At 37.1% G+C, this 13968-nt stretch overlaps 1 protein-coding gene and 1 long non-coding RNA gene across 3 annotated transcripts in view; both read left to right on the top strand.

Moving 5' to 3' along the window:
* Positions 1-5754: 5754 nt before the first annotated feature.
* On the top strand, positions 5755-6290 carry LOC133528811 (uncharacterized). The gene is made up of 2 exons (XR_009801059.1): positions 5755-5993; positions 6160-6290. It is a non-coding gene; the product is annotated as an uncharacterized LOC133528811 (long non-coding RNA).
* A 171-nt stretch (positions 6291-6461) lies between these two features.
* The window catches only part of LOC133529106 (Fanconi anemia group J protein homolog), a 118161-nt gene continuing 110654 nt past the window's right edge, over positions 6462-13968 (top strand). For both annotated transcript variants that reach the window (XM_061866729.1, XM_061866728.1), the window contains exons 1-2: positions 6462-6981; positions 7671-7782. In XM_061866729.1, the coding sequence (XP_061722713.1) occupies positions 6592-6981; positions 7671-7782 (502 nt within the window). In that variant the 5' untranslated portion in view covers positions 6462-6591. The remainder of the gene's footprint in view (positions 6982-7670; positions 7783-13968) is intronic.

Here is a 13968-nt window from a genome sequence, read left to right as displayed (position 1 = left end):
TCACGCACGAATGCTCGCGCAGAATGGAGTGATCGACTGGCTTGCCCGCTGCGCTGCAGGGTGTGAACGGTTGAATTGGCAACACTAAAGACGTTGGCGGTTTGTATTGGGACCGTGCGAAGTGCATGGTGGGGGTAAGTAAAGCGATCCCAGCGCATAAGGTGGTAAAAATTTGAACTAACTGCGGATAGCGTCTTTAACATTTCGTACAATTATATGGCTCGAAATGAAACTTTGATTTACTATTACTCCTGAAATATTCGTTTAAATTGTATGGTGTAAGGGATCATTGTAATCTGTATGAAATGCTTAATATAACAAACGTATTTATTTTGATAATTGTTAATAATGTATCCATGTAAATAGCTTTGCAAATGCCACATATTACGTGATCTTTTTCTAGAAGTTAAGAATGGATATAGTAAGTTATCCTTAAAAGATAGACATTTAACATCGCGGACTTTTTTGTAGACCTATGAATGAGAAACAACCCCACCATACATTGTGTTGCTATAGCTCAAACGGATTAGGCAGCGTTTTCGATTAAAGCTCCTAGCCAGCGTGATTTTTTCCGACAACATCGTTATATTTCAAACAATTTACACAAAACCTTAACAAGTTATATACTTAAGCCTTCCTCAAGAATCACTCTATTGATAGATGAAAGTCGTATGAAAATCCGTTCAGTAGTTTTTAGTTTTGGAGTAGTTTTATAAGATGTAGTGAATTGAAGTTTTCCCCTAGACTTGCGGACACTAGGTTGCGTGACAGTCGTGCACGCTCCCAATATAATCAGCAATGTCAGCATCAATGCAGCATAGACTGTGGAAGTGTTGTTTTAAACGTCATACCTAATTTCATAGACATTTGACATTTATGATACATTCACACTCTGTGCTATTAACTTCGCTGCAGTTAGCTAGGTCTAACTCTATCTAAGATTAATTTTTAACAAGCGGAAACGTCTGCGAACGATGCTTTAAGCTTAGAATAAATTTAAAAGTAGAAAAATTACTGCCTTGGGTGAGACTTGAACTGAACCAGAGGCCGTGAGTTCAAAAGTCTCACCCAAGGCAGTAATTTTTCCAATTTTAAATGTTTTATGTCTAAGATTGTCTTACAGATTAACAAAAAGAAATATTTCTTTATTATGCAAAACAATTAGACTGTAACAGATACCTACTTTTGAACGCAAACTAAAAAGATTTGTCTCTATTTAGAAAAGTTTTCCAGAGTGGCACACACTTTTGGCGCGTTATTTCATCCGCTACTATTTTGCTGACTGTACAAGATAGGTCAAACTTGGGCAATCTTTGGGAATCTGACATGCGACGGAAAAAGAGAAAATGAAAGATCTTTGACCATTAATTCATCTCATTCCACCGCACAATTAAGAAATCATCTTCTGTTACAGGGCAAGCGACTTCGTTCGTTCTTTAAGTAATTAATACAGGCTTAACCTAACTACATATCAACATATCTAAGCAATTAAATAATTTATTGACATGTAAATCTAAATTTATTTTCATTTTATAATGAATTATTATTGTGTAACTGACAGTGTATGATTAATACCAATAAAAGTTCTATCTATCTATCTATGAAGATGACGTCACGCTACTGGCTACACATTAAAGATGTCATCATCATCATATCAGCCCTTTATCGCCCACTGCTGAGCATAGACCTCTCTTCCAGTACGCCATAAGATAATCTCATCCAGAAGTGACCCGCAATCTTCCGAATGTCGTCTACCAACGAGCCAACGGACGCCAGGGGCTTCTTTCATCCGAAAGATTAAAATGATTAAAGATGAAAAAATATGTACGAGTAATTAAAAGAACTGATTGACCACAAGTAACTTTTCATTGCAACGCACACAACGCAATGAAAATTAATCTTCAAACATATTCATTTGTAATAGGCACAGACCACCCTAACTCAAGCGTTGAATAACGAATTATGAGTTTCGAAGTAGAAAGCAACAACACAACTAAAGTTAGAACTACCATTAATTCTTTTAATCGTTATTTTATCAGTTCTTAATTCATAGATTAAGTAGAAGTTAACGAATGCAATAGAAGTGCCAAACAGCCGAGGAACTACTTATACCACAGATAACATCTAAGCGATGGACTTGGGAATTGCAATCTGCCAGAAGTATTAACTATGGGGTGTTTCTTATCTGCACCGTTAGATTTGGAAACATTCGATCACTCAATCAGGATTAGGTTACCTACTCTTTTGGCAAATAGATGACGACACTTTCGCGTGATGTCTGACAAGCCATACCAAGACTAATTGAAATTAAAGTTTATGTAACCTTCTAGTTTCTGACAGTTACTTTTGTAACGGACGTACGGAATCCCTAAAATTATATTTGGTACTTTTTTACTTAAAAAGCGCTGGTGGCCTAGCGGTAAGAGCGTGGGACTTGCAATCCGGAGGTCGCGGGTTCAAACCCCGGCTCGAACTGACTGGCTGACTGGCTGGGTTTTTCAGTACTTACTTATGTACGAAATATCATTTGATATTTACCGTCGCTTTTCGGTGAAGGAAAACATCGTGAGGAAACCGGACCAATCCCAATAAGGCCTAGTTTACCCTCTGGGTTGGAAGGTCAGATGGCAGTGGCTTTCGTAAAAACTAGTGCCTACGTCATTTCTCGGAATAAGTTGCCAAGCGGACCCCAGGCTCCAATGAGTTGATAAGCGTTGAGTTTGCGTTCCTGTTTCGCGTATGTAGTCCATGTTTCTGATGCGTACAGCAATATACTTAGGACGCAGGCCTGGTATACAAGGACTTTGGTATATGTAGTGAACATACGGTTTCTCCATACGCGTGCGAAAAGCCTCCCAAAAACAGTTGATGCTCTGCCTATCCGACTATCTATTTCCTTGTCTAGAGATTGTGACTGGGTGGTGGTAGAGCCAAGATAGCAGAAATGGTCGACAACATCGAGTACAGCACCGTCGAGCATGATTTCCGGAGACTGGTTTACGCCTTGCACCATGATGACAGTTTTCCTGGTGTTTATGCTCATTGAGAACAGTCGACAGGCTCGACCAAATCGCGTCACGAACTCCTGAAGTTCATTTTCAGAGTTTGCAACTAGTGCAGCATCATCCGCATACAGAAGTTCTCTAGCAATCAAGTCTAGACGCTTGTTTTTCGACTTGTCCCAGTCAGTTTTAACCCTTTGAATTCCAAGAGCCCCTAAAGAGTCCAAGCAAGCAATAGCACCAAGCAAGATCGCTTACCAACCTTTCCCGTCAGGGTTTCAAGTTAGGTACCTAACAAGAACCCATGATGTTGGCGTGAGTGTGGCATTTCTTGATAGCTAAGTATTTGGCAACAACAACAACATAAGGCGTTCAAGATAGTATTTATATTTAGTATTTATTTACGTACATAATAAAACTAACAGATACAATAAAAAGTAACTAACTTTTTCATCTATAATAAGACCGTATAAATGACTCTGATACCAACTTTTGCCATCAAATTAAGTAGAAACGCAAAACGGACAGCGCACCATCATCCCTGCATCTCCCAACAGCTTTAACTATCAGAATTAAGGTTAAAATTAGCTTAGTTCCACAGTAAAACTATGCCGTTGTATCGTGTGGAGCGACATACGTTGATAAAGGCGCCTCAGATAGAGGAAATGCAATAAACCATGTCAATAATTGGTAGGGACGCGCCACTGTTTGGCCGCGAGAGCTCCTGTGTTCACATTAGGTCACTTGTGGGTCGAATGGGATTGAAATATATCATATTGAGGGGCTTTCACGTCATTGATAGCCGTTTATTTGGGGTTAAGTCTGCAAATGTTTCAAATATTTATAGTTTGTACAAGTTACCGGAGGTATTTGTGCTTGGCGGTTATCAACACACTGATGTGGTTTCCGTTCCCGGTGCCGTACCAAGTGTATATAATTATATTAATTCCTACTGGCTGAAAATGCAGCCCGCCTAAAAAAAAAGCAGTGTAAAAGTTAGCCTTTGATTCACTCAACTTTGCGATATCTAGGAAAGATGGGAACGAGTTAAGCATACAATAAAATGTAATGTCTCACCTAATATTCTATTTTATAGTCCGTTTTTTAAGCATTAGAAAGAAGGCATGAGATTTTGACGTGTCTTTTTATTGAAAAACACTTTTGAAAAATAAGTTACGGCAAATATGTAACATGTATAAATCGTATACGACTATTAACATTATTTAGCTTTCATAAGTAATAGTTACTGATTTTTAAAAAGCGTTTATCAATAAAAAGACATTTTAAGATTGTTTACCTTTTTTCTAATGCTAAAAAAACAAATATTAATTTAAGTGTATTTTTTTAATCAAACCAAAAAGTCTACTAATACGAACAGCCAACCGAGGGGAGCTAGGGCTGCGTCTTCACTGTAATTTATGACGTATACCAATTTGTAGGAATCGTATTAAAAGGCGGACGCTAACTGTTGAATGGCCCGAAAAATGGGGTGACATCCTTGAATAAAGATGCGTTGTGTTAACACTGTTTTATCTGCCGGCTTGTCATAAATTAAATGTGGATAGTGTGTAAAGTATTAGGGTATACACAAAATATTTTTGCACTAAAAGGTTGGCCTATACTCTGTATGTTTATTATTATTTATTATTATTGGGTGCTGTGTGTTAAAATGTCAAATACATACATAAAATGCTTATATTTTCCTTTAATACAATATCCACTACTAGGCATTTAGATTCTAGACCAAGATATGTTGGCAAGGACTTTGATAGCCCAGCCTGTGCAAGTGTTAAGTAAACTTAAATTTAAAAAAAAGTAAATTTTAGTTTGACGTTTAAAATATCACTTGCACAGTCTGGGCTGTCAAAATCGCTGCTAACTTAACTTGGTCTGACTTTAGTCTTCTATAATCTTAGCCCATAACCTAAGCCTCAAACTTAAGTTGTATTCTATAAGCAATAAGGAACAAGTTTTTGGCAAAAATTTCATTTTTGGTACAAGCTTTTATCGCTGACTGTACTTGTTTTCCACAGGCAACTAATCCTCATCGAGACAATTCTAAAAACCCCAAACACTATTAGGTTGCGTTGTTCTATCACAGAGTTCCTATGATTACCTCCTGTCTCCATCATCAGATCAGCTTCATGGTACCATAATATTGCATTGTCACCCGACTTACACATGTATGCTAATTTTCAGCTTCATCGGAAACCGGGAAGTGGGTCAAATTTAACTTGCAAGATTTGTCCCATACATTCTAACAGGGAAAGTTAAATAAAAGCTTGTAAAAACCTAAACGATTCCACTTGATATTTCTCGCAAGTCGCAATGTGTGACTGCGACATTTTTGGCGCTAATTGCATCGACTAAACAGCGCAGTGTCGGGGTATAAACCAAATTATAACGCACCATAACCTCCGCTGACAACTCACTCGTGTAATGGCGCCCGTTTTGGCGGGAACGCGCTGCACCGAGGCGAAGGCGACACTACTATACAGCCAGTTGACTAATGCGACTGTGTTAACTGTTAATGGTGGGTGAACGAACAATAAAATATATTTTATGAGTTTTCGTCATTTAATCATAAAATTTTCATAGTGCTGCAATCTGTTCAGATTAATATGTTGCGTCAATAAAACTTGGCTATGCGTATTAACCCTCTTTGTCCCAGTCCATACAATACATATGACCATTGGCCGAGGTTTTCGAAGGAGGGGTAAGCTCTTAAAGGCGACTAAAAGATGAAAAAGTGCTGGCAGGCAAAAGTTGCTTACAATAAAAAATATATTGACTTGAAACTTCAAATGTCATGTAAATTCAGATTGAGTAGGATATGTAAATATTTTAAAACGGAACAATTTATCACAAAATAAGAAGTGAAAATAAACATACCTTCATAAATTCAAGATGTGTTGGCTAGGCTGGGCAGCTATATTTTCGTTGTTTTCCTATGTATATAATGGACCACTAGTACCCCCACCACCAAAATAAGTATGTATCACTATCACCAAAACAAATATTTCTACTAATATTTATAGAAATCCTTTCGTTTATGCTTTTTATATATAACAATAACAGAAATCCCACATATATGTAGATTTATTATTTATTTCCCATGACATTATATTTGTAATATTAACGATTATTTTGCTTGCAGCGTTTTAAAAATGGAAGGTACCGAGGATAAAATCAAGTGGATGTCTTGAAGAAAAGAATTGTCAGTAAAAATGTAACTTGTTGTATATATTTTACTCATATTTTACAAATAAAATTTTATTATATTCATTAGATCATGTGTATAATTTCATATTTTTTAAGCCAATACTCTGCAAATACGAAACGCAACGCCGTTTATTTTGACATTTACGTTCGAACTGTCAGTGTCAAAGTGAAACTCGTCCTGTCGTGTTTATCTGCCGATTGTTTTTGTGATTAAAACCATATGAAAACTATGTAACTAAATGAAAAGTATCGTTTTCAAGTTCTATGACAATATTCTTGTGATACCAAAACGCTCTACTCTTACAATAAGTGTACATATTAGCCGGTTTTTGTCCCCTGTAGTTTAGCCCGCAAATTTAGCCGCGAAATGTCTTCTCCGGTTGAGATATCCGACGATGACGATAGTTTTGAAGCCCCAGTACCCTCCATGAGGATAACAAGGTCAGCTGCTGCGAGTAACAAGCCAACCGTTATGGAAATATCAAGTGAAGTCGATTCAGATAACACAATAGATTACAGTGACACAAACCTGATCTCAGACGATGATTCAGAGCTTCCCGAGGTCACATTATCTTCAAAAAAGACCGCTGTGATCAAAAACCTTTTCCCTAAAAGTGCTACATCAGGAATGTCCTCCAGCTCAAAAATGCCTGTGTATCTTAAACCCAAAGTACCAGGGTTTGAGAAGATAATTGGTGGTGTCCCTGTTCATTTGCCGGTGGAACCTTATGGTTGCCAAATAGCGCTGATGTTCAAGGTAAACATTTGTAAATATACTTTTGAAAATATATGTTAGAATAAAAATGTATTAGGTGAGTATGGGCAAAAGTAAAGGCCAGAGACACTTACCCTGCTGCTACACAATACCTATATAGACAGATTTAAAATAGGCCTTGTTTGCTTATATTCACACACTGTTGTTCATACAAAGATATAAATGAAAATAAAATAAAAAAACTTTATTTTCAGTCAACCCTATTGATAATAACTAGCATATAAAATTAAACTTAAAATTAAATCATTATTAATATAAAAGAACCATTCTGTACCACACCATGCCACATGTGTAATACCATATATATAAATGGCGTTACTTATAAGCGCACTACAAACCTCAATTAACCATGGATTGTTTGTCAATGATAGAAAGCATATATCTTGTAAACTTATCTTTCTAATAACCTCTAGCCATCTTGAGACGAGAGTGGCTAGGCGATAATGACGATAAATATGATATAAAATAAGGATTAGAATAGTCTTTTGCTCGCAATTATATTGCCCAAGATGGTGGCTATCAATGGCGCTATGCGAGGGAGTCAGCAATATAATCAGTGTGCAATAGAGAATTAGAAATAGGAACAGGCAGGTCAATGTACCAAATTCTTTGAGCTAAGCATCTGTAGCAACAAATAAAGTTGATTTATGAATATAACCAATTTTGCGCAGGTGATAACAGCAATCAACAAAGGTCAAAACTGCTTGTTGGAGAGTCCCACAGGCTCTGGGAAGACGCTGGCCCTGCTGTGTGCTGCCTTAGCCTGGCAGCAGCACATGAGAAGTAAGTTCAGTCTATTACGGGGGTCACTAATTAGTTTCTTTAGGGGTCCGGTTTTTTAAGTAAAATGACCATCGTCTTATATACAATTATCAATATTTTATTTATTTAAGCTTTAATAATGCTACAGACAATTATTTTAAAATGCTGAGTTTCTATTTTATCGTTTTCTGTAAATCCCTTCTGGATAAAAGCCTACTCCAGGTGTTTCCATCTCGCTTTGTCTAGTGCTACCACTGACAATAACTAGGGACAAGCCTTACGTGCACTAAGAATGGTGCTAGTTCAGTGGTGTCACTCACGAATTCGAGCCAATCATGCAGTCTAACGCAACTAGTTGCGACCAATCGCGCGCGTGATGCGAACTCATCAACCAATCGCGTTGTAGCGTTAGACTGCACGTTTGGCTCGAATTCGTGTGCATAACACCGCTGTACTGGCCCCATTCTTATTGCCTGTAAGGCCCGTCCTTAGATATATGTCAATGAGTGCTACGGTTTGCCTTCCTGCGGTATTATGGCACCAATTTCGTCCTGCCACCTGACTAGTGGATGTTCTCTGTATCTAGAGCTATAACAATTATAATTATAGTGTAGGTAATATTAGCTACAGGTATATTATGTGTGCTAGAATTTCATGTGTCCACCTAGTTTAAAATGTAAAAATGTGCATAGATTTTAAGTGAATATGGAATAATTGAATTCTGAAATAAACTTTATTATTATTAAAAGCAGTGGTAACTTTTTACCTCCAAAATTAAATCGGAGTAACTATGCACTGAATTATAGTGTCGTTTACATAATATTATTGTACCAATATATATAAATAGATATCAAAGGAACCCTAGAATTTCCACTACTTTTGAGCTTAGAAAAATTCCAATCTTAAAAAAACGGGGTATACCAATTGTAATTGCAAATGTGACATAAAACCACTTGCCTATAGTGCAAAATCATCTCTTAGCTATGGCCCAAACTAACACAAATAAGTGTAGTATTGGGCCATAGCAGTGGGGTGACACTGGGCCTTTCGGACGCTCTCGGCTCAGCATTGCTACGAGCAATTGGCTACTTGACAGTTTTTTGTAAATAATGTCAATCTATCTTGATTTTCCTGAGGATCAAAAGACTACATAGGACTCATGCTCATGGCATTTAAGCAACACAATGGTCAGAAATGACAATTAAAGCCACGCTCGCACTCGACGATTGAAACGCCTCCAACAAAATTTACATTAATCTGTCCTAAATATATGGAAGATCAAGAAAATGGCCATTTTGACCCAAAACTATTGCGTTTATGTATATAGTTGTTGTATATTTTATTTTTCAATAAAATGTAAGGAATCAAATGGTAACATTTTCTTTTACCTTTCTGAAAGTAAAAAAAAATTGTTTTCGAGTTTTTGGAGCCTTGTATTTTTTTATAATCACAATATGTATGACTTTTCAAATTCCACTTTTTTTAATTTTCTGTCCATTTAGCTACATTTTATTATTTTATTGTTATGTTATGATGTTGTGTCAAGTACCCACTTATTAGGTTTGTCAAAACTTAACGTTTCTTTACATGCACAATGAATTGAATTTTGATTTTATTATTTCATAGATTCGATATTTGTAATTGTTTTTTTTTTTTAAATTTATTGTTTGTAAAAATGGACATGTAAAAGTGCCCCTGTGGCCTATTTGCTGAATAAATGTTTGATATTTGATAACCTTAAATAGCCGAAAGGGATAGTGCCATACATTAGAAAGGGCAAACTTCGGTTTTGCGAGAAGTGTCATTACTGTACGGTAGTACTATTATTTATTCTGTGACCATAGTTGGGTGGCACCATTTTGGACAACTGATACAGTTGTGTGCTGGTCATATTAATAACACAAGATTAGATTATCATTTGTTACATTTAGGTACAAAATGCTAAAATAAAATCAAATCAAAAAAAAATGTGACTTAGTCATAGAAAGGTACTTGTGGTACCATCTTAAATCCCAGCAACGCACTTACAACCCCTCTGGTGTTGCAGGTGTCCATGGGCGGCGGTAATCGCGTAACATCAGGTGATCCGTGTGCTCGTTTGCTTCCTCTATCATAAAAAAAATTAGTTCGGCTTTGTTGAAAATAGTGTGAAGTATCAATCTCGCAGACACATTTTTTTCTTAGACCATCTCACAAATAATAATCTTTTATCAGTAAACAGTAGTTCCGAGTTCATATCGATTGTACAGTCTCCATCAGATATATCGGAGCATCCAAGGTGCTCACAAATATCTGAACACATCTCTATTGTCAAGGCGCATTCAGATGTTTTTGAGCACCTCGGCCGCTCTGATATATCTGATGGCGAATGTACCACAGATCTACAATGACGTTTACGCATAAAGATAATTGAAGTGTGCAAAAGAGAAACCATCACATATATGAACATCATGAGTGCAAAAGAGGCAGTCTACAAATGAAAACAAGTGACCACTTTTGAGCTTCATAGCACCCGCTATCGGCTGCTTGAATTTGCCATAACGTTAGGTTAAATTTTTGGCAAAAATTACATTATGGTACATGCTTTTATCGCTGACTGTACTTTTCACAGGCAACTAATATTACTCATTGAAACAATTCTAGCGACTCGAAACACAATTAGTTTGTGTTGTTTTATCACAGATTTCTCATGGCCACCTCTTGCCTCCATTTTCAGATCAGCTCCATGTCATCATAATATTGCATTGTCATCCGAATTACTTATGTATGCAAAATTTCAGCTCAATCGTAAATCGAGAAGTGGGTCAAATTTAGCTACGAAGATTTGGCCCACACTAACTCACTGAGGAAGTCAAATTAATAAGAGCAAGTCAAATAAAAGCTTGTAAATACGAAAAAGCTGTACTCAGGTGGTATAGTGGATGTTCATATTCTGGAATATACTGTACAAAAGCAACTAATTTACGCATTTCACACTTGACATCATTCCGATTTTGGTTGCACTAATATATTTGACGGGCAATCTTTCACATTTTAGATCTGTGGGCTATATAGGATCCGTATAGGAATTAAGTCTATGAACTGAACGCGTAACCGATGCATCTTCCGAACTAGTCACGCGAACGGTGACGTAATATATCGAGTTAGCGAACTTCACTGCAAATTTTACTGCTCAAGTGCACAAAGTTTTGGTGTAAGACGCCATTTCGGCCGCTGGACGGGAACGGGAATATTGTCGTATGTGAAAAATTTTACAATACAACCCCTCTGCTGTTGCGCGTATCCATGGGCGGCGGTAATCGCTTACCATCAGGTGATCCGTCTGCTCGTTTACCTCCAATATCATAAAAAAAAGTTCGTGTCATCCACGATGACGCGCAAATTTGCCAAATCTAATCTTTAATAACATGACAATACGAGTCAAGGCACGCGTCTTCGTGAATGACACGATCTATATCATCATCAAATCCCGTTGTCGATGTTGCGATCGATTGAAAATCAGATACAGTAGGTATAAACGCATTCTAAAATAACCTTTCTTTGCCACCCGCCCCCAACTTTGCCTAATCAATTTTATTAATCATGAAAATTATGCTAAGACTAATTCCGAATCTTTAAAAGTTGAATACCTACGCATAAGAATGATGATACAGTTTATAGTCGAATTATGATGTAATGCTAGTTAAGGCGAAGTTTTTTTTATATAGTACGTCGGTGGCAAACAAGCACTATTCACCGGCAGGAAAGGAACACAACACTATGAGGAGGGTCTAGGTTATTTGACTGCGGTTTTCTGTAAGGTGGAGGTATTTCCCCAGTTGGGCTCTGCTCTAGATCTGGAATCACATCCGCTGTCACATCCCTACCACACAAAGCGAGATGAAATTCACATTGCCCATGCCTCTCTTTTGGACGTAGTTTAAGGACAAGTTATCTCGTTTCAATACACTAAAACATTGATAACTAGGTTTGATCATCATTATCAGATCAGAATACACTTGAGAGGGCCCGAGACTGTGAGCTTCTCCACTTCTAGCTTTTCCCTCATCTCTAAACATGAACTATTTTGTTGCAATATATATGTTTCGGTTTTTGTAAATTGCTGCGGCCTGAAACGGTTAAATGTAACTAAACTACTATACAATCTCTTCATTGCAAAATTCACACTAAATGATTCAGTTCCAAATTGCACTTACAGTGTTATGCACACAAACATTGCATGCGGCAAATATATTCAGTATCGGCGAAGCGCAATTTTCGTGTTAGGCCGTTGGCGATGGTCGCGCGACAGTCTATGATTTATGGTATTGTGCCGGTGTACCGAAACGTTCGCTCCCGGCACGCGAACACTTGTCTTTGGACTAAAGAGCGTAGACATATTTTGTACAAACAAATATCTAAATATAAATTTTGGTCAATTATTACCACTGCGTTACCATTTTGTCCCAAAGATTTACTAGCATAATTTATAAAATGAAATAGAATACAGTAATATTTATTTAAAATAATAGGACCCCATAAGTTTCTTGTTGTTTACCACAAACCAATGCTCTTCCTAATTGTTTTTTCTAATAATATATCCACAGGCTAGTAAAGTAACGCAGTTGTTGTTGCCCCAAGATTTTTTTTTTAATATCGGCATAAATAAAATGGTTATTGTATAAACTTCGCTGTAGCGATGATAGTCTATTATTTAAAAAAATATATATAAATTTTCTGAATGCATATAAAAAAAGTAATGATATGTTGTCTTATATTAACTAATTTGTCTCTCGAAACGAAATTTGTATACAATTTCTATTAAGCATTACAAAGTATTTTGGCCCTTAAATGAAATTTGGTATGGAGATAGGAGGTAGAGGAAGTCGATGAAGGACATTGGATAGTTTTTATCAATCATCATCATCAACCCACGCAGATGAAGTCGCGGGCAGAAGTTAGTCGTAGTAACTGTCTGTCTGTCTTTTGCCTCTTCACGCTTAAACCGCTGAACCGATTCCGCGCAGACAAAGACACGGGCAGAAGCTTGCTACAAGATTAAATATTTAACCGTCCATTTCCGTCATAAAAAGAGGTAAGTAAATTTGAAAACTGTAGGCGGGAAGGTCAGTACCCCTAGTGTAAATTTATTCGACAGCGAAACGTGACGTACGCGTTTGCGTTAAGTTTCATTTTGTATGACCTCCCATAAAAGATTGACCACTCGACTGTATAAATAACAAGAACTATAACAGCATAATGAATATATACAGTGATGTTACTATACCTAGCTTAAACCTAAAATACGCCCTGACATTGTACCAAGGATGCTGGCCGCATTTCCTTGTTTTATCGCAATTCTGATACTTTTGTGCGAGAAAGCCGCCAAGCTCTTCGGTCACCAGACCCTTCACGATTTCCTTAAAAATTAAAAATAGTGATCGCTGCGCGACCCTCTGGACCTATGTATAGTTTCAAAGAACATAAGAACTTGAAAATTATTGGATAAACAAATGTGTACCTACCTGTTAATATTCAATAGTACGTACTCGTACTTAACATACAATAATGTAATAAGCGATGTAGAATGTTTACCCCAGCTGATAATCGACGGCTAAGCAAAAAGATATAACTTATATAGGCAGTGGTAATGCTAACACCTCCGTTTATGCCCTATATTACCTTACAATACAATCATTATTGTTTTCCGCTATCTTGAAAAATACACGATTACATTAATAGTGCAACGAACGCACTATCATCAATAAAAAAAACAATTAATCTTCTCACCTTGGCAAATAAGCTTGTTGCTATGTTAAAATATGATCAAATATGTTGAAATATGTATCAATGCATATGTAATGGTCCCATAAAGTAGGGTAATTACTTCGCACCCGCCAAATTGCGCGCTTTTTGCCGCCTCGCCAGTGTGGCCATACTCAACCATAGAGTAAAAAGTAATGGAGTCTGAGGGCCTACCGCGAACTACGTTCGACGTGGTACCTCTCTATCGCACTTGTGAATTCGAACGTAAGTGTGACAGGGAGGCAACACGTCAAACATGGTTCGCGGTAGACCCTCTGTTCTGACCAACGATAACGTTTATAGAATGGTCGTTTACGTTTAAAATTCTATTCCTTTTGAGTACATACGGCTTAAAGCTAACTTACCTAATTAAAATTCTGCATATATCCGGTAATATGCTCATTCAGTACAACTATTAGCTTT

Source organism: Cydia pomonella, chromosome 20 (genome assembly GCF_033807575.1).
Source record: "Cydia pomonella isolate Wapato2018A chromosome 20, ilCydPomo1, whole genome shotgun sequence".
Classification (NCBI taxonomy): Eukaryota; Metazoa; Arthropoda; class Insecta; order Lepidoptera; family Tortricidae; genus Cydia; species Cydia pomonella.
This window is presented reverse-complemented; position numbering and strand designations above follow the sequence as displayed.